General features: G+C 31.1%; 3 protein-coding genes and 2 long non-coding RNA genes across 9 annotated transcripts in view; 2 read left to right on the top strand and 3 right to left on the bottom strand.

Moving 5' to 3' along the window:
* Window positions 1–3,333: 3,333 nt before the first annotated feature.
* On the bottom strand, window positions 3,334–9,566 carry LOC132915242 (transcriptional adapter 2B). 2 transcript variants are annotated; one of them, XM_060975037.1, is made up of 10 exons: window positions 9,427–9,566; window positions 9,239–9,336; window positions 8,822–8,881; window positions 8,595–8,736; window positions 8,215–8,432; window positions 7,899–8,128; window positions 7,591–7,822; window positions 6,939–6,988; window positions 6,441–6,804; window positions 3,334–6,079 (listed from the first exon to the last, which is right to left on the bottom strand). In XM_060975037.1, the coding sequence occupies exons 1-10, from the start codon at window positions 9,431–9,433 to the stop codon at window positions 5,975–5,977; spliced, it is 1,506 nt and encodes a 501-aa protein (XP_060831020.1). In that variant the 5' UTR covers window positions 9,434–9,566; the 3' UTR covers window positions 3,334–5,974. The 2 variants fall into 2 exon arrangements, with proteins under 2 accessions (XP_060831020.1, XP_060831021.1); XM_060975038.1 differs by lacking the exon at window positions 3,334–6,079 and having other exon boundaries at window positions 6,472–6,804; window positions 6,939–7,028.
* Window positions 9,567–9,843: 277 nt separating this feature from the next.
* LOC132915277 (uncharacterized) lies at window positions 9,844–19,916 on the top strand. Of its 2 annotated transcripts, none has more exons than XR_009659822.1 (3): window positions 9,844–9,930; window positions 18,730–19,082; window positions 19,188–19,916. It is a non-coding gene; the product is annotated as an uncharacterized LOC132915277 (long non-coding RNA). The 2 variants fall into 2 exon arrangements; XR_009659824.1 differs by lacking the exon at window positions 9,844–9,930 and adding an exon at window positions 16,114–16,216.
* Window positions 10,299–15,994, bottom strand: LOC132915229 (probable Dol-P-Man:Man(7)GlcNAc(2)-PP-Dol alpha-1,6-mannosyltransferase). Its single transcript, XM_060975001.1, has 9 exons — window positions 15,751–15,994; window positions 15,150–15,282; window positions 14,854–15,027; window positions 14,618–14,771; window positions 14,146–14,290; window positions 13,833–14,059; window positions 13,489–13,737; window positions 11,835–13,357; window positions 10,299–11,759 (listed from the first exon to the last, which is right to left on the bottom strand). Exons 1-9 carry the CDS (start codon window positions 15,874–15,876, stop codon window positions 11,452–11,454), a joined length of 3,039 nt encoding a protein of 1,012 aa, XP_060830984.1. The 5' UTR covers window positions 15,877–15,994; the 3' UTR covers window positions 10,299–11,451.
* LOC132915279 (uncharacterized) lies at window positions 13,257–13,662 on the top strand. The gene is made up of 2 exons (XR_009659826.1): window positions 13,257–13,363; window positions 13,423–13,662. It is a non-coding gene; the product is annotated as an uncharacterized LOC132915279 (long non-coding RNA).
* Window positions 16,226–20,426, bottom strand: part of LOC132915221 (serine-rich adhesin for platelets-like) — an 89,784-nt gene continuing 85,583 nt past the window's right edge. For all 3 annotated transcript variants that reach the window (XM_060974963.1, XM_060974962.1, XM_060974965.1), the window contains 3 exons: window positions 18,758–18,930; window positions 18,088–18,283; window positions 16,226–17,590 (listed from right to left, as the gene is read on the bottom strand). In XM_060974963.1, coding sequence (XP_060830946.1) covers window positions 17,312–17,590; window positions 18,088–18,283; window positions 18,758–18,930 — 648 coding nt within the window. In that variant the 3' untranslated portion in view covers window positions 16,226–17,311. The remainder of the gene's footprint in view (window positions 17,591–18,087; window positions 18,284–18,757; window positions 18,931–20,426) is intronic.

Genomic DNA, 20,426 nt, shown 5'->3' with positions numbered 1-20,426 from the left:
AACGTGGCTACGAAAGAGAATGCCAAAGATTCATTCGACATCCTATTCACCTTGTTTCTTCCATCTAGACTTTACCTTTTTATGACATGTATAGCTTTACAATTTTATCAGATACAACGAAATTGATATTTATAATTATAATGCATAAAATATGACACGTGAAACTATAAAAATTGATAAATATAATAAATATATAAATATATAAATACACATATACTTTGTATATTACACATATCAATTTCAAAAATATATTACATATAATATATATAATAATTAATGGATGAAACATTAACGATTGGCGCTTGACGAGTTAAGCGAATACCATGATCGTTTACAGTTAGTTTTAGAAACGAGATGTCGAAACCGATAATAATAGAATATCGTTCCATATAAAAAAATCGAACGAGGAAACAAATGATTTATTCCCAAGCTTCACGGAATTGGTGAAGAACGTTTTACTTGATTGTAAATCAAGCGCTACTAGACGAGAATGATAAAATCGTGGAAGAACACAAGGGGAAAAATTCCGGAATGAACAAATACGAATAAAGTGTATACTCGCGTTGAATTTATAAAGAATTCAAGACGACGAAGCATACGTTCGTAAACGTGCTTAGAACGAACGTATTCGTGCCAAAAATCGGTCCAATCGTGTTCCTATATCGCCACGAGATATCTCACATTTTAAAGTAAGACGAGGAAGAGGTTATCGACACAAGTCATCTCTGCTTTCAATGTCGCGATTAAACGTTTCCATACGAACGTACGAACAGAGACAAGACAGACATAAAAATTCAAGATTCAAGTGAAGATTTATATACGTGTCTACGTCTTTTAACGTTACGATTTTATGCCAACAACTGGTTTAAATCGAATATACGGAACAATTGAATTTCCTATTGATCTTGCGTAATTCGAACAACCTTCTGTTTTCTCCGCGTGAACGCATTCTTTTCTTTCAGAATGTTTCCCGCGATTATCAACTGCACCACCTTCTTCCTGAGAAACATCTGTGATTTTACACATAATAACAGCATGCAGAACCGTTCGAGAATTATTTGTCGAAGATAAACAGATACTGTTACACGAAATCCGCGAATATCCCTGAACGCTGTCGAAAAAGAAGTACCATAGACATGTTCGAACAAAGAGAGTAATATAATTGTAACGTTTGTGTTTATGAAACAGTAACGCCAATAAGGAGACTGAAAAAACTATAATTGGAAAACTACACGACATTGGAGCAGGCGGCGAACGATGTACAGAAATAAGGAAAAAGAAATGGCCAAGACGTCAGAGCCTCTCGGTGTAAGAATGTCGTAGACTTCTCTATCGTGACGCATTATTAGCGATTCTTTATTCTAGGCACGCACGTTTCAGGGACAATTATAATCGTCGATTATTCTAAATGCGACAAAAGCGTGGCGTGTAACGTGTCGAGGATCTTAGATTAGGATTTTCAAATTCGATGAAATTGCTCTATCGAAATACGGTAATCAATAAATAAAACTATAAAACGGTATATCTGGTTCCTAAGGTATTGGAAAGTTTTTAAAGTCGGTAATGATTTTATAAATTAACAAGATTAAAACTCGTGTTGCATCACGTTATTATAATTTATGATTACAAGGAGCAAGGTAGGGATAATTTACAGCATAATATTACTCTTTATACAAATACAATATTACATAATATTACTATAACATAAAAAATTAAATCATAATCTATGGTAATATATGTCTGCTAAAGCAGCCGATATTTATGTACAGTTGTGTTTACATTAAAGCTTGTTTCATCTGTTACTTAACCAATTACTCCATTCCACGTGTACACGCGTCAATCCAGAACTTCATCTTGGTGCGGTTGACGCGTAAACTCGTCGTGTGAAATAAAACATTACCGTCTGCTGTAAAAGCTCGAAACTCTAGCAAAATGTAATCCATGCTTCGTATAATATACTGCTTTTTGTAAATCGAGTCGATTATTTTCCCCAGTGCATCCCATGTGTGTACCTTACTGCATATATCCTAATTGTTTTGCGTAATTCATTATTTTTTAACAATTTTTAAGCTTTTAATAACAGTACCGTTTTTCAACGATGGATCGTTGATTTCTTAGCGAACAAGAATGTAATACCTTCTCATTTGGCTTTATTTTATTTTAAAGGATTTTTGGAACTGAATTGCGGGAAATTTGAAACTAAAGGTAACAAGTTAAGTGAAACGAGCGCCTTACCTCGGATACTTTATGAATCTTTTCATATTATGCGCATTCTACTAATTTATATCGTTTAGGATTTTTTACAGATGCTCTAAAGTCCATAATTTATCTACTAACGAGGACAGTCACTAAATTCCGTCGGTGATTTCAATGACTGGTAATGCGATATCGTTTGGTAGGCATATTGGAGCAAAAGTTTTAAAATATTAAATATCTTCAGTTATGTAACATGCGAAATGAATTCGCTGTTTAGAAGAGTAATGAATGGACGTAAGAAGTTATATTAATATTGAACACACGTCCGAGAATTAATTCGCCGAGCAAATATTTGTCTTAACGAAGAAAAAAATGCTTTTCTGCTTACTTATTAAAAACGTGTTTCTCGCAATATTTAGCAAAAATCAGAAGAGCACGATTTCCTCGTGGGAAAATGTGTTGTAGAAAGGAAATTAAATTATTTCAAAAGCAAGTAAATTTGCTGCTTTGACACGATGAATTATGTTTTTCATGAACAAATCTAGATAAGTACCTGATAATTTAAAAAGGTCAAATGTAACTCTAGATATGTATACGCTACTTAAATTAGTAAAATAAACTTCAATGCAGCTGAAGATGAAGCTAAATAGTGTTTTTTATTAGAGGCATAAAAGTCTACCTTAAAGAGGTGAAAAAATAGAAAGGAATTGAAGGAACAATTGGGGAATGGTATAGTAAATAGAAACATAATTTTAAGGGAAAATACCTATTGTACAGTTTATTTTATACATTCAACGACTCGTTTGATTCAAGTACAAGAATGAAAGCTTGTTTTCGCTTTGAAATATTAATTCTTCCATTATTTCTAGAACAACGAGGAACAACAAACTCATTGTTCGTTATACAAATACTTATGAGAATAAAACTGGTATTCAATTTTGAAACACTTCCAATCCAACGACAATACATTCACTCTTCGGTAGATGATCATTCTTATCTCTTCGAACAAAACAAATCTTATCGTCTTTCGATACACAAAAAAAAAAAAAAAAAAAAATGTATTCAATTCGTTCCCTAAATTTTATAAAAGATAGAACGACGCAATGCGTTCATGTATTTGTTATAAAGATCGCCGCGACGTTATCGGATTATTCTTTTCAACTTCGTAAATTACTATGTTTTAAGTAACTACAGGAAGGCGTAACGATCTCTTCGAGATAACTTTATGTTCATTCGTTTGAACAGTCTCTATTCTTACAGAGGGCCATTTCTTATAGAAATATTACAGTGAAACGACGGACATGTCGATCCGTGCAAGTTACCATCAACAATTAGAAAACAATGAAGAAAAACTGAGGAAACAGAAAGAAAAACAAAAAAAAAAAAAAAAAATAAAAGTATAAAGCTTTCAAAATATTTAATTTACAAAAAAGTGCATCAAAAGCGGCTTGAAAGAATGTGGAAGTTCCGCGAAGCAATAAATAAAAATAAAATCTAGTACGAACGTAGAAACAATGTTAAGCAAAATAAAAAAGAAAGAAAAGAATAGATATAGCGCTATCGCAAAAATTACGTGATAATAAACGGAACTCGCACATCAATCGACTTTCGTGCAGTTTCGAAATAAGCAATAAAAAGAAAAAAGAAAAACAATAAACGTCATACGGGCGAGCCTCGAAAAAGCAGGTGTACAAAAATTATCGCACCCATTTACGGAAGCTTGGGCGAAAAATACAGTTACATCGAATAAAAGGGATAATAGTCTTCTACTCTCCGTAAAAAATATGAGCAGCTATTTCCCTACTTTGTTATCTAGCTATTTAGTATTTAAGCAATATGCCACATAAGTATTATTTCGAAATGAAAAGTATTTTTTTAGATTTCTTTTTTCTCTTCAAATATATGACTTTTTTTTAAATAATTACTTACGATTGTAAGCAATTTTCTTTTTCATATATGTACATATGTATATATATATATATATATCTTTCACATATTTTTTTACATTTGCATTTATAATAATATAAGATATACTTTTCTCATTTTAATCTTTCTCTCGAATTTAAGCCGTTCGTGGTTAGGTAAACGAAGATATTCTTGGAAGTACTGAATTACGTTAAAGCAAACGACTAATATTTCTTTAGATTTTTTCCAGTTTCCTAAGCATACAAGAATACAAGTGGTATGAACTTTGCCATCGAGCAAACAGTGTTGTTCCCTCGATGCTTCCACCTTATACGTTTAAGTTAAACAAAAGCTGTTGTTAAGGTATATCGTCCATCCAGGGTATATCTTCTCCTCATTCACAAATTTAATATCTTACTCCTCCTTTCTTCATTTAATAATTTAAAATTATAAATAGCTACTACTAGAAGCAATGGAAAATGATCAGCGTTTTTTTTTAAAACGTTAAAGTGTCTTTTTTTTAAATACGAGTTTGGCTCCGAACACCATCATTATCACACTATGCGCTTAACTCTTCGTTAGTTTATACCGCGATTACGTTTTGTGCTTTAAAAGTAGTATCACTAAGAAGGTACTATTTTTCGTTCATATATACAAATATTACACAGGCAACAGATAAATTACCTAATACCATAGTATCTTCATTGTAATAACAAATATCTTCTTATAACCTGCTCTTTGTACCATCCTTTATCAATAAGGAATATCCTTTGAATCGTTTCAAGAATCTATGGAATAAAATGCATTAGTTTGCGCTTGAATCATGCATGCGAAAGACGATTAGAATACTTTTTTTTAATTAACAAATTTGTAAGAATATGAAGAAATATCTGTATGTGTATGTTTATCTATGTGTGTATAATTTGTCAAGGACATTACACTTATTATTAAGCTAATAATATTCAATACTTTCATGAATCTCAGCTATATAAATATTTTAAAGTGCTTTTTATTTAAATATTTTAATACATATCCAGCCGACAACTTTCACATAATTATACATAAAGTATCGATCGATGATAAATTCCCGGATGGATATGTTCCAATCATTCAAGTGTTGTATTAAACAACGATCTAGAAATCTCAACTACGACGTGACTTCTTCCTTACATTTCCTTATTGTCAAGTATGGTAACAAATCACATTTAAAACAGATAGAAAGGAGCATGTGCAATTAATAGTCTATACAAGAAAATATGACAGTGGAAGAATTAATTGAGCAATATGTTCATGGCTCTATAAAGGCAGTGTAAGAGATTTTCTAGACAAAAAGTGTTAAATAATTCATAATGTAATGTTAAAAGGTAAACGACAATCTAAGGTAACAATGTTCATTAGAATAAAGTACACATAGCGGAAGTATACCATGCGGAACGGTGTTGATAATTTAACATTTGAGTCTTTAAAAAGTCATCAAGAATATCAACAATAAAATTGACAGTTAAATCGTTATATACGATAATTGTTAATTTAACAAAAGCTATAAAACTCTTAATAAAAGAATTTTATACTTTTTAATGGAGTTATTTTAAAGACAGTTTAAATTAATGTCTCACTAACGAATAAGACAAGTTAATTAATCTTGTTTTGTATCGTTCCTAACAATTCATCCGCCATTTATCTAAACGTTCACCATTTGAACAAGAGTAAAGAATATTTTTACATTTTAAATTATGTACACACACATTCTCTCTCTACCTGTCCTATATATGTTAATTAAATCAGACTCAAATTTCAATTATATCTAGGACTTAGTTTGCAAAATAAAAGGTGACTTAGAGTTGAAATGGTCGTTAATTTTTTACATATTTAATCAATTGGCCGCGATCCAGCCATTTGCTACCAGATAATGTAATATCTTACTCTCTGGTTCCGACTGAGGTACAACGCCTGATCTTCTATTACCATTTAGATATTCCTGCAATCATAATTTATGCATATAAATAACGTGTATATTTCAAGGGTTAACGAAAAGTACTTTCACACCTAAGATCTATCTACGACTACGACATTATCTCTGATATCAAACGAAATTGTGTTATTACTAAAGAAAGCTTTTGAAAACAAAAGTTATAAGGTAATGGTCAAATAGGTGAATGAAGAGATAGTATGAATAGTAGAATGAAAAATAACTAAATTATTTTATTATATCAATCACGTCTGAATAAATAAATCAGTTTTCTATAAAAACACTACGATAAATTAAGTAGCATGATATGCCTTATTTTACAACGAGTTTAATTTTTGATAAAAAATAATTTATCTAACTAAAAACTTACTTGCAACAACAACGTCTTTTGTGTTAAATACTGCGTTGGCTTCAAATCAAGTTGAAGACACAGAGACTTTTCTTGTTTTGTTAATAAATGAGCCGCTGCTTCTATTTCTATATCCCGTTCCTCTGAGTCTCCTGTTGTCGCACAAGATTTTCCGGAAGTAGCCACAGTATAATTCTTTTCTGCGGCAGAACTGGAGCTGGTAGAATGCTGGCTGGAACAATTTGGATTGTTATCCGGCTCCACCCACTGATTGGCTGGAGTCGTCATCCGATTGGGATTGGTTTGATTGATTGAGAAGCTGCTGCTGGGTAAGTCTTTTGCAATGTACTTTCGGTCGGTGAAAGAGTAATTTTTTTCTTCTTCTCTGCAAGGTATAATAGGGGACAAATTTACCTTTGATTAAAATCACCTGTTTTAGTGAATTTAATCGTTATTGTAGTGTTGTCATCTTCATGAATTAAGGTTGTTGAAATAATCTGTTTTAAAATAGTCCTGTACCTTTTTTTTGAGGTGTGGCGGTGTATTGGTGTGGACGGCCCACTGCTGCCCTAAGTGAAATGCAAACTGATACAATCTGTTCACAAATGCCTGGCAACACGCACCACAAACAATGGAATTAGTGAAAGAAGAAGCAAAAGCTAGTGTATGCGGTATAATTAAAACTCTGTACTTCGTATTCACACACATACTTTTATTCAAATTTTTTGTAATTAGTAATATATTATCGTATCTGTTGTAATATTCGATTGATACATTTGTGTTAAACGCGTGTGAATTTTTTCATGATATATTTGACGTAATCATAGAATGAACAATATACATATTAAACAACAAAATATGGAGAAATATAGAGAAGAAACCTAAGAATCCTTTAATATTGAAATAATGATCGTCAATGTTTATTTTTATAAAATATGTTTAAAACGTATTAGAAGCATATATATAAATGATGAAAACAGATTTTTTTAATAATTTAAGAATTCTACTAGCTTTTACGAGTGTATATTTATAAAATGTACTTTGAGATTCGAGTAGATATACCCAATATTACACAATAGAGTATAAAACAAAAGGTATACCATCCGAAAAAAATTTCAATCACCATTGCAATGTGGAAAAAGTTAATAGATATGTGGATACTCATACTTACAGATTTCTTTTCATGCCAGTGATCCACTGCATCATTTTGTCCCTGAGTTTGTGCCATCACTTGTTCGAAATGAGCGCATTCTTCGTGTCTTGTAATACCATGCTCTCGGTAACGATACAATTCTGAAAGACGTAATCGTACCTCTCTTTCTCTTTCAAGATTTGTTAGAAACTGTTCGTATTCCTGTGCTGTGTAAAACTGTGCAAATACTCGCATCCTATCCCTAAACTCCCTGTAAATTACAAATTTTCCATTGAAGTATCGCACAAAATAAAACGTTACTGTTGTTAAATAATGATTAAACATACTTTTCATCCTTCGACTGTTTTCTCTTTACTGACTTATCTTTCCTAGACGAAGCAAAAAACGCAGAAACAAGCTGGTAATCTCGTACGACTCTTTTTCGTCGCGCTCTCTCTCTTAAATTATTGGTATACATATCAACTTGTGCAAGTTTAAGTGCTATATCCAAATCATCATCTTCTGCGGGGTTCAAGAATAATGAAGAAACAAGTGACTCTGCTTCATGGTTGTAGTCCTGTAAAGGAAATTTTAATATTTTAATACAGGTATAATGTAATACAAAAGGTAATACAAAGATGTGTCACATAATTTAAAACATACCCTTTCAAAATCATCTCGTTGTGGCATATATCCCAGTTGTGCAGCTTCTTCTGGAGTGATATCCAAAGGAGGTAACCGAGATGTGAGATCAGGCGATAGAGGTCCATGATCTGACTTAGTTTGATCTGTAAGATTTGGTTTATAGCTTTCTGTAGGAGGCCATGTGTGTTTTCCAATATTGCCATCAAGGTATCTAGCAATATATTCTTCTTTTGCTTCTGTAAGGCAAAAATAAATTAAGTACAGATATTATTAGTAAAAGATTGGTATTTAATTAATTTATTAATTAGCTTAAAATACAAGCACACCTCTTTTTTTTAAATTGTCGTAAAATTATCATATAATAGAATGTAAGAAATTTCAATATAAGATCACTTTACCTTCTGGTGAACGTGTTTCAATATGTTTGCTAATATCTTCCCAATTTCCAAAACCAAATTGCTCAATGGCATCCAAAAGTCTAAGTTGTTCCCTAGCAGTCCAATTTCCTCTACCATTGAATATACTGATGGTACCAGAATCCTATAGTGATAAAAAATTATTAATTTCTTAAATGTTATTATACGAAGAAATATATATTTCACATTTAAAAATGATTAGTATTTACCATAAACTGATAAGAGTGATCATTTTTATGTGGGCCAATTTCAGCTCCAGCGGAAAAACACTATGGAATTTAAAATTATTATTTTCTTCTGAACAATTCTGAAGTTTGTTGTGGAATGTTGATGTTTTCGTATCGCGTTAAGGGAACTGACATATATAGTATATACGCATGTACGTGCCTCCACGTGATCACCGGTTTCATTCAATTCGTGAAGTGGAAAGGTAGTTACAGTATAACTTGTTCCACAAAAAAAGGGTGGGGACTAAAAAAAGGAATCTCAACACGCAAAATCCAGTAAAGCCAGAAGGATAGACGAAGATGTGACAGAGAGAAAAGGGCGGGGGGAAGGAAAGGGAAGGGGCGGGGAAGAAAGGAGACGCGAACACGTGATCGAGAAACAAGCGTTCACTGGCTCACCTGCAAACAGAGGTCGAAATCTGGGCATTCTACACATCTAACACGTAGGCCCGAGATATCCTCTTGACAATAGGTGCAGTTGTATTTAGCATACAAATCTGAAACCGAACAATCGTAATACATTAGATCGCCAATGACAGTTCGTTCGGGTGCCAATCAATATTTCGTCCATCGACGTAAATACATACCCGCCATTATTGTCCTGCAGGGTTCTTCCAGAACGATCCGGATGACGTCACCGCATGCCAAAAAGCAATAAGTTTACGTATCACGTACACTGAACGTGCAAGCTTGACCCCATTTTTTCCGCGAAATCGTACGAAAACGCGGAAAAATCCTGGTGCGCCCGCCTGGACGCTCTAATTATCGTATAAGCGTAAATTCGTTAGAAATCTGAATGGAAAAAATGTTGTTTACGACTGTTGCGTCGCGAAACGAGTACGCATGCGTTCTTTCTCCTACCATCTAGGTAAACTACGTTTCAGTTTTGCCAACTGTATAATAAGAAAATTGTCCTCTTCTGCGACCCAAATATAATTTATCCGCGCGCATTCAAATAAAGCAACACTGTTTTAGCATCTCTTAATTTTTTCCGTTTATATAAAGTCGGACATCGTGCGTGAACATATAAAATATATATCGAATAGAACAACAGATTAATACAACCCCAGAAATACGATAAAATGTCGGCTGTAAGTGAATATTTTTGAAAACATTTTTTACTACTTTTCCGACAACATATCAACTTCTTTTTGTATTGTATATTACATAAACATTACATTATAAATTTATCATAATGAAAATATTTATGTAATGTGCTTTTCAAATGTTATTAAATAATTTGAAACGTATAAAATTACATTCGTAGATTGTTCAATTAAAAGCTTTTCGTAAGAACATTATCTTATCACATCGATCAATTTGCATGGGGCGTCCACGATTAATTTCTGATAAAGATTTACAGAAACTGAAATTAAAGCAAGCAAGAATGCAGGTCTAACTGATTTTGATATAAATATAAAATGACGTGATGTATGATAATTAAATGAACTCCGTGTAATTTATATATAATTATTTTCCATTTATTTAAACAGTGTGAAGATAATCTTCCTGTGTATTTGAAGTGTGGTACACGAGATAAAGTGGTATATTGGATCGTTGTAGCACTTACTGTGTATTCCACAATACAATCATTTAAAGGAATAAAGATATTACTCGAAAAATATTCATAGAATTATAAGAATCTTATTGCAATAAAAAAATTTAACATTGATTAATTGCATAATTTTCTTTAATAAAATCTTTAATTGCAATTTGGCCATATTTGATTATCAATGATTGAAATAGTAATATTAGGTATTAATTTACAGTTTTGATATTCAATCACTTTTACTTATTGCAAAATATTAATACATAGTATGTTATACATGTATATATATAATTTTTTAATATTTTACAACATATAGAATTTGGAAGAGACTCTAAGGCACTTGAATGCTCTGCAAATACCAATATGGAAATGAATGTATTTTCTTTTTGTGATAAGCTCTATCTGATGAGAATATGGTTAAAGAAATAAACTTAAGTAACATAAGATACGGTAATGTCTTAGCTACAACAGGAAAAGCACAAGATATGAGAAAGCAAAATTTAAATGCTAGGATAGAAAAGAGAAAATAATGAGACCATTCTCGTAAGGCAGCTTAGCAAAATTGTAAACAGTCAAGGGTGAATAATAGAATTATGTCCTTTTTTTAAAACATGCATTGGTAAATATTAGTTTTCTATCAAATAATATAATATATAGATAAATATGTCAACATCTAACCATATAAAAAATTAATAAGATATTTTTATAATACACAAAACAATTACTATATACATACATGTTAATATTAAATATGTAAACTTCTACTGTTAAATATCTAAATTTATAATTTAAATTTTTGTTTTTAACAAGTATACATACAAAATAACAGTTGTGGCATCTTTGTGATACTATATATTAAACAAATGCTTTATCATTTTTCAGTGTTTTTTGATATTTTAGACAATAACACAGGAAAAATAAATTTCGTCCTTTTCCGTGTTGGTAATGCATGAGCATTAATTAAGATATACATTTTTGTTATCACAGAACAACGTATTTACAGTTTACTATAATTATATAACTGTACTATTAAAAAGCACAAAATAATGAGTTATTTCAACATTCAATTTGAGCTATTTCTCATTTTCTTTTGCATCATTTCATCTTTTTCGTTGGAAGCATAGTCATTTAATACAGTGTTTGAAACACTATTACTAGATTTTTGAGCATTTATGGGGACGTTTTTATTGGCATACGTGATAAAATACCTTTCTTGTAAAACTTTATTTGTACCTTGGCTTGAGCCATCATTTTCATTAATATTTCGAATGATTTTTTCTGCTTTTTCTGTATTATATATTTTTCCTTCATTATTATAATTCTGCATTTTTGAATTTTTTGGAGATTCTGTTGGAAACTGACGATCCCCTACTGCCAGTTTTGGTAAAATTTATGGTTTAGGTTTGTCATTTTTATTTTCAAAAGTGTTTATAGTAGATGTCTTACCTTTTTTCCTTCGCTGTACTAAATTTTTTAGAGCTTCACTAAACTGCATTAACGTTTCTGCAATTGGTCGTTCCATATATGTAGCTTCAATCTTTTCAAATAGATCATCTTCTTCTGAAGTTAATTCGCTTTTTATTTGTTTAAACTGATTTATTATGTCCCGTAGACTTTCTTTGGCATCTTTGATTGTTTTTACACCTCTACTTTCTGTCATAATATCTATTCTTAGTGAATCTTCTGCTTTTTTTGTACTTGTTTCTGTAGGTTGCTCATCATATTTAACACCTAATTCCTTTTTATCTATTTCTGAATCTTCATATACAAACTCTTTTTCGAATTCTTTAAATTGATTGATTATATTTCTGATGCTTTCTTTCATATTAAGTGGTTTGTGTTGATCTGTTGTTTCTTGGATTACTGCAGACTTTTCTTTTAGTTCTTGCTTTATCATAGGTTTTTCTTTTGTCTCTTGAATTATCATGGGTCTTTCTTTTATTTCTTTAATTATTACAGGTTTTTCTTTTATCTCTTGAGCTATTGCAGGTTTTTCTTTTAATTCTTGAATCACTGAATATTTTTCTTTTAAGTCTTGTTTCGTTATAATTTTTATTTTTTGTGATGACTCTATTTTTATTGGAATTATTCTTTTCATTTTAGCATTAATTTTCTGTGGAATTTCTGGTAATACTTTCTCGTCTATTGCATCTTTTCTTAGTTTAACTGCCTCCAGTTTTTCTTGAATAAGTTTTTTAACAACTTCCTTTAAAATGCTACTATCTTGTTGAACATTATCAAGTTTTAATCTTTCTTTAGTTACTTCTATCTTTTTATTTTCTTCTTCCTTTATATCCAATTTTTTTTCACTAACATTAGAATTATTCTCAACATCAGATTGCAATTTAGTATTGCTTTCAGTCATAATATCATTTTGTAGCTCTGATAAGGCCTGTAGGTTTTCTTCATTGATTGATGTGTTTAACTGCGACAAGTTATTCTCAGATATGTTATTAGGTAACTTTTCTGTGCTTAATGATTCAATGAGTTTGGTAGGTTCGTTTGTTTTGTTATTTAATTCATCTTCTGGTACTTCTACATCTAATATATTTACATCATTAATATTTAGTGGTTTTTCAAATTGCTCTAACGACTCCATTATTTCATCCAATATTGGTTCCATATCTTGTACAGTGTCATTTATGACGTCCTTGCTGCCTATACTTTTCTTTGTAGCATTTTCCTTTGACTGTTTCAAAACTGTCTGCAGTGATGCTTTCTTGGGATCATATCGTATATTAGGCTTTCTTTTCATGATAAATATAATTGGTCTAGTTTTTATCCTTATTGGTGGTAACATATTATAATTTAATGCTATATGAGAAAAACCATCTACAGAATCTAAGATATCGTGTGTTTTAAGATATGGTTTTATATTGGGCGAGTATTTACTTTTGGCTTCCATTAAAAGATGTGTAAATTGAAGCATTTCAGGACTGTCAATAGTCAAATTCTCTTGTTTAGAATAACTGGAAGTTAATTAATCATAAATTAGATTATACTATTATTTGGATCGAAAGAAATTTATCTTTAGCATATTATCATTTTAGAGAGATTGGTCATTTTATGACTACTTCAAACAGTCATTTATAAAACTTACATCCAAGAACTATTTGTTTGCGTAAATCTTGAAACTCCTGTTTGTGCAGTTAGAACATCAATGTGTATATGCACTGGGTTGATAGAATCTTTTTCAAGTCTATGTAATTTAGCAATAGCTAAACCACCAGGATAGTTAGAACCAGCGACACATAAAAGAAACATAGAAAATAGAGTATTTAAAACTAGATGGCCTAAAATGATTAGTGCTAAAATTCCATTCCACGGACTTTTCCCTCTGTTTTCCCATCTAATTTAAGAAAATAAAAAACTATATAATTACAATTTCAGACGTTTAAAAATTAAAAGTAGCTCAAAAAGCAAAATTAAATGTAAGTTACTTACATTCTATGACAAACGGCTGCAGCACTAACATTTAGCAGTGGAAAGACATATATGATAAACCTCAATTCTTTATGTGGTAAAAATGAGAATAATGCAACAAATGCTATACCAGGAACTGTTAATGCTCGAACTCGTGCATCCCATAACATACCCAAAGGTATTAAAAAGTAAGATAAGCCTAATCCACGAGGCAGAGCTGAGTAAAAATACCACAAGAATGGCGATGTCTGTTTTTATGTTAAGTAATATATATACTTTAAAATTATCATTTTGAATAAATACATTTAAAAATAGTGACTCTGATAAAGGATACACCCCATTCGCTGCTTTTATTAAGGATAGTGTTAAAGTAAAATACTTCTCCTTCAGGCCATAATAATCGTCTCCAAAATATAGAGTCTACTGTGATCGTTAGCGTTAGAAAAAATATACCGGCCGGAATTGCAATTTTAAACAGTCTAAAAAATTATTAATTTTATGAAGCTTTTGCTCTAATGATTTATACAGCTTTAATAGATGAATGTTTTCTATGTTACGAAATTATTTTTAATCACTTTTCTTTTCTACTTTTAACAATAGCATAAGTCATTGCAGTTTATCAAATTTATGTTTAATTTAGTTATTTTTGACAGAAGGGTTTTGTTATGTTAATAAGTTTTATAAGCAAACAAAGCTTACAAATCAGTGCAGTTTTGCAGAAGGTTCCTTGATGATTCTAATCACTTCTGTATGCAATGTTACAGCCATACTAGGAATCAATGGTCCACAATATAATATGTAAATACCTTAGTATGGTTAGTTTCTTGTTGGCTATATCGTACAAAAGGAATAATCCCAGTAGCATGGCAAGTTCTGCTCTGAATATTATTATTGCTGCTGCAGATGACCAAATAAATATCATGTGATTTTGTTTCAACCATCCATACAAAGCCAGTAGTACTACAATATGCATATGGTATACAAGTAGTAATTATCATGTAAACCATTAAATAAAATACAGATAATATTGAATTTAAATTACCTAGTGGCATAGCCATTATATTTGGCAATGGACGACTTAGATAATACATAAAGTGATATTGTGTTATAGTAATCGCAACAAGCCATTTTGTAAATTGCAAACCAAATATGCTTTGTAAAGCATCTTTATATAACTTCAATGTGCCTATTACTAACAAGCCCAATGTTGCTCTTACTGGAAAAACATGATACTAATTACATCTTTTTAATGTGATATGTTTTATAAATTAAAGATTTAATATCAATAATAAGACAAAAGCTGTTAATAATACTAATGAATGATATTAATCAACTTACCAACATATTGAGCAAAAAATTTATTAAGTTGCAAATAATTAATGATTGCTATTAATGGTGATGCCAAGCCTGATATTATAATTGGCCCCATGAACGATCGTGGCACAACTCCAGGAAATTCATGATGATCATACTATCATAGAACAAGAATATGTTACAAACGATTAGTTATTTGTCTTTATTTTCTTTTTTAATGAATGTATGAATATTTTTTTATACAAATGCTCTAAACTATTTGATTGTATTTTTGGCTATCTTTTTGGCTATGTTTTTGGCTATAAATTATCATATTATGTTATTAATGAACATGTATAATTTCGAAAATTTTGTTAATATGCTTTCACTTTAATGAAAGCAGAAATTAATATATTAGCGAACTCTTCAAACGTGCAGAAACTATATCAGCTGATCGTAAGTTTATAAATACATGCATCTGCTTCTAAATATAATGTCTAAGTTTTTGCGTAATATCTCTTTGATTGTATGTCAGCAACCTGTCAAGGCAGAAAGACAAATATTCTCTCTCTTATTACTACTTATTTAATTCTTAAACACTTGTCTACTAATATCATATAGCTCCAATAAACACTATAATAATTACCTCCGACAGGTTAACACCATGGTATAAAATGTCGTGCATAGCCTGTAGATTGAAACTTTCTTCCACTTTTGTAAATGGACAGTACAATAAATGTACTAAAGCCACCAAGATAATTAAATGATCCATTATTTTATTCTATACGTGAAACGGATTCAAAAACATTGTAAGACTTCGCGTTTTAATCATGACAATCTGACGAACACAGACAACTTTTTAAATACATATTTCTTGTATCAACCGGGAATAACACGTCGTCTGCTCTCATGGACTCCGTCCAAATTACGTATGTACTTCCATTGCCAACATTCCAGGTTTAATATTTCCTTAAATTTCCTAGAATTTCGTGTTAATTCACTATAATTTTTTCTTGTCAAATCCAATAGTTTTTCAACATTTTCCAGATAAGAAAACCCAACAAATCTCGTAGTACTTTAAATACGATATAATATTTAACATAATTGAAAAGGTAGAAATGTTGCGTCATTATTATTCTTTTATTAAAAAGTTAGTTTATTAGCTCCCAGTAATTCATTATAACAATAATGTTACAATATTTTCATTTATTAAGAAGATTAAGCGCTATAAAAATGTTTTCTCATTCGGTGTGGCAATCTATTTCGATGAAAACTTACAAAATAAATCACAATATTTTTAATATTAATCAAAACGGCTTTTTCTAATAATTAATTCATCAATTCTAAACAACGTTCACTAATTACATATGGTTATTATATGAGGACACAATACGTTTCTTGTTTTGGGAGGATCGATTACAATGCGACAAATAGCCATACAATATTTGGCTACTATTATTGTATAAAAAGATACAAATACGTATAAAGTAAGCGTTCCAAAATATGTTATATATTTTCACAACGGGATGCCGTAAATTTTCTCTTAAACAGATAGTTATTAGTACATGATCTTTTAATTCACAAAATAAACAGAGGATATATATATATATATATATATATATATATATATATATATATATATAATCATTTCTGCATATCTTTTGTCTGCATATTTTTTGAAAAAATAACGATCAAACATATTCGTTCGTTTCGCTACGTACAGATGTATATACAGTGTGTAGAGAAAATTCGTACTTTATTTTAGTATAATCGGAAAATACATTTGTCCCAAATACACGGAGGAAACCCATAGATTTCAAGCTGTAGATACAAATCGCTTTTACATTCGTTTCGTGCACATGTCCGATAGATGACGGTCTTCTGCGAGATTTTTTCCCCATTTATGTAAGATCTCATACAACATTTTTTAAGTATTCCATAATCAACGCGACGCTTGTATAAAACTGCATCGATCGCACGAACAAGATAGAAACAAGGTGCTTCATGAAAGCTGCGTTCTATTAAAAATATCGTAATTATTGTGTCTATATTTTTTCACACACAATCTTTCGTTCTGGTTTCCTTTTTTTCTTTTCAAATTTTATTTCAAGTTAATTTTTCTCAAAATAAAGACACTTTTATCTATCTTGTTTCTCCTCTATGTACGTATATAGAAAGATCGTTTAGCAGAAATGACTCCGGCAGAATTAACGTCTTGGTTTCGGCGCTCGCGAGTGTATCGGCTTATTGTGTAACATGTGTTCGCATTTGGGAATGTGACGCTCGGCAGCGGCCTTATTGAATTTTCTTCCGCAGTGGGGACACTGAATGTAATCGTAGTTATCGCTAACCGGCGGTGGTGGCAAATCACTGAGCTTGCCTCCTGCGGCCAGGTGTGCTTGTACTTGTTTGGCCGAGCGTATGGCGTTAATGAAGTCCTCGTGTTTGCGCCGCCAGTTCGACTTTATCTCCGGCTTCTTCGATTTCTGAAACATGCAAAATGACAATCCGTTTCATTCCTTCAGATCGATATCTCTCGTCCTCTCTAAAAAAGAAGACAAAAAATAAAACGATTGTTTCTTTCGCGGTATAAATAGATCTCTTATCGATAATAGATTTCTCTTCGTGATATGGACCAGCCTTGCCATTAAAAAAGATTTCTATCTACTAAAATATATATAAGATAGTGGTATTCTTGCATCACTGAAAAGATGTTAGGTTAGTAACCAAGTGATTGCGGATTTTGTCATCAGGTGGTGCATTTAAACCGCAATCACTTAGTTGCCAACCCAATATATTTTAGCATCGTCATTGTCATTATATCGCACGTTGAATTGTGATCGACCGATAACTAATTGACTAACAATTGCAATCATGGATTAAAAATTTACTTTGTTTAAAGATTTGTACAATTAGGATGAACTGAGATGGGAATTTTAAAGGATCGGAAGAGGACGAGAGATTCGGGACAAGAAGTACTAACCTCCACCTGTTTTTTCACAAGTCCTTTTTTCACGAACGGTTCGAGATCGGTGCCTTTTACGCGATACATCATCGTATCGAATTGTTTCCTCTTTTTTTGAGTTGTTTTCGCGCAAATTTGCTCGTGAAGGGTTACTCGATCTTGGGCGAAACGGCGGCCACACATTTTGCAAGGAACCAGAGCGTCACTGTAACATCTTTAGAAAAGAATTTGATGAGATTTGACAGAAATGTTGATATCTTCTTCTGTAAAGAAAATTGATCGAAAAGTTCCTTCAACTCCCATGATTATGTTCGACAAAAGCGATTCTAAGATAGCAGGATAACGAAATATTTCCTTTTTCTCTGATACCTGTTGATGTTTTCTTGGATTATTTAGAAATTATTTATAATTTGTTCATAGTAAAAATATTACTTTTTTCAGAATTATTTTCATCGTTATAGACGCCATATTTTAACAACTTCTTTTAGCCACATTCTTTTTACTCACAGTGTATAAATTTATCGAGCAAAATAATAATATCGGCCCTAGGATATTAAACATTTTAAAATAAGGATAATTTTAGGTGCTACGAGTTTGACGATAAAATATTTCCCTGAAATATTTGTCTGAGATATTACAAGTTCCTTAATCTCATAACAGGAAAACCAATTACTCCAAAAATTCTTACGTCGCTGCCGCGGCTCCTCCGGTTCTGCTGGAAGCTGATCCTTTGTATCCTGTTGAACCGGAAATTGGCGTCTTTGCTCTCGAAGCCATTTTGCTTCTAGAACCGGAAGTCTGACTTTGCATGGGGCTACCACCAGATGGTGGCCGTGTTGATTGCATGGAAGTAATCTGTTTCTAATTAATAGAAACGTTAAACGATAATTATTTTTACTTCAATAGAATATTTTCAATAGAATATTTCAAAAAAATGTTGTAATAGAAGAAGGTTAATTTTTCAACAGAAAGTTTCAGTCAAAGAATTATCAATGTATATTAGAATATAACAGGTATTAAAACTCTATTATTAATATTATAATTATTAATTATAAACTATTTATAAATAGGACAATCTTTTTTATTTACAATTTGGCTAATAGTCTTTTGCTTCACAGGGACTCTAATAAAATATTGTTCATATATGTTGCTTATCGTTAAATGATGGATTAACAATTTCTTACATCGCATGAGGACACTGCTCTTGCAAAATAGTTTATTTTTATTAGCTGTTTATGATACTTTTGCCTTAATAAATAGCTGGTAAACTGGTGATTTTTCACATGTGTCACACTTCTAGCAAACGAACGATATGAGAGAAGATAAAATGAGAATAACAGAGGAGAAAGTAAAAGTAATAAAAGTATTCAATTATTCAATGATATGAAATGCACGAAATACCTGTTGATACTACTGTTTAATTTTGTTGTTAAAATTTAGCAAGGCGACTAGAAAATTTCGCTGTTGCGAATATTTCGATTAATCAGAAATTGGAGGAAGAGGAATCCATGTGCAATGAAATCGCTGGATTTCCCGGGTTAAATAACGTCAAAGAGCAACAGACATTTTACTCTCTAAAGCTTTCTACTTACTTCTCACATACCAAACTTCAAGCTGTGGCAGAAAAATTGCACACGATATTCGATTGAAATTATCTTTGAGACCAAAAGCACATCATTCGAGGACCAATTATGTTTATAAATTAATACAATAAATTTGTGAAGTTCCTTTCTTGTATTATATGTCTAGCTATGCGAGAATTACAATTAGGATACTTTTATTAAATTCGATTACATTTTATCACATGCTTTTATAATATAAATTTTGTCTGCATTTAGTAACAAAGATAACACTTTTTTCTAGTAAAACTATCAATGCAAGTATAATTACTTCTTTGTCCTTGAGATCTCTTACATTCCTGGCACATCAGATATAAAGAGTATGTACTCTCTCAACTTTTTATAGAAAATAAATATTAATATTACAAAAAAAAAAAAAAAAAAAAAAAAAAGATACATAGTTATGAAATATTTGATTTTAACATTAAACGTATCCAAATTTTTCTATCTTTGTATATTTTCATGAACAAAGTATTGCAAAATTTGGAAAGAAGATACAGTGCCATGAATAATTATGAACTGCACTTTATTTTTAGAATATTTCATAATATTCGAAGAAAAATTGACAAAATCCTTTAATATAACGTAAAACAAAGCTGAAGATTAAACAAACAAAAATTTGTCTCTTTCGAAGTCTGGAGGAAATGAAATCTTCCTCTAATTAAACTTGTGTTTTCCATTGTGAAAAAACATAAATCCAGCGTGTTAATTTTGTTACATTTCCATTCAATATTTTTA

This window comes from Bombus pascuorum, chromosome 16 (genome assembly GCF_905332965.1).
Source record: "Bombus pascuorum chromosome 16, iyBomPasc1.1, whole genome shotgun sequence".
Lineage (NCBI taxonomy): Eukaryota > Metazoa > Arthropoda > Insecta > Hymenoptera > Apidae > Bombus > Bombus pascuorum.
The sequence above is the reverse complement of the archived record's forward strand: the minus strand, read 5'-3'. Positions and strand labels throughout refer to the sequence as shown.

Bases quoted from the DNA above. Each gene is read 5' to 3' on its own strand.
- LOC132915242 (XM_060975037.1), bottom strand. The intron at 8,737-8,821 runs GTAAATACTAAT...TTATCACTATAG, and splicing joins ATCACTCTTATCAGTTTATG to GATTCTGGTACCATCAGTAT. The intron at 8,129-8,214 runs GTATGTTTTAAA...TTTCCTTTACAG, and splicing joins AACGAGATGATTTTGAAAGG to GACTACAACCATGAAGCAGA.
- LOC132915229 (XM_060975001.1), bottom strand. From the start codon at position 15,876: ATGGATCATTTAATTATCTTGGTGGCTTTAGTACATTTATTGTACTGT. The intron at 14,772-14,853 runs GTAATTTAAATT...TGCATATTGTAG, and splicing joins TATAATGGCTATGCCACTAG to TACTACTGGCTTTGTATGGA. The intron at 14,291-14,617 runs GTATTTACATAT...ATAATTTTTTAG, and splicing joins AAGAAACTAACCATACTAAG to ACTGTTTAAAATTGCAATTC.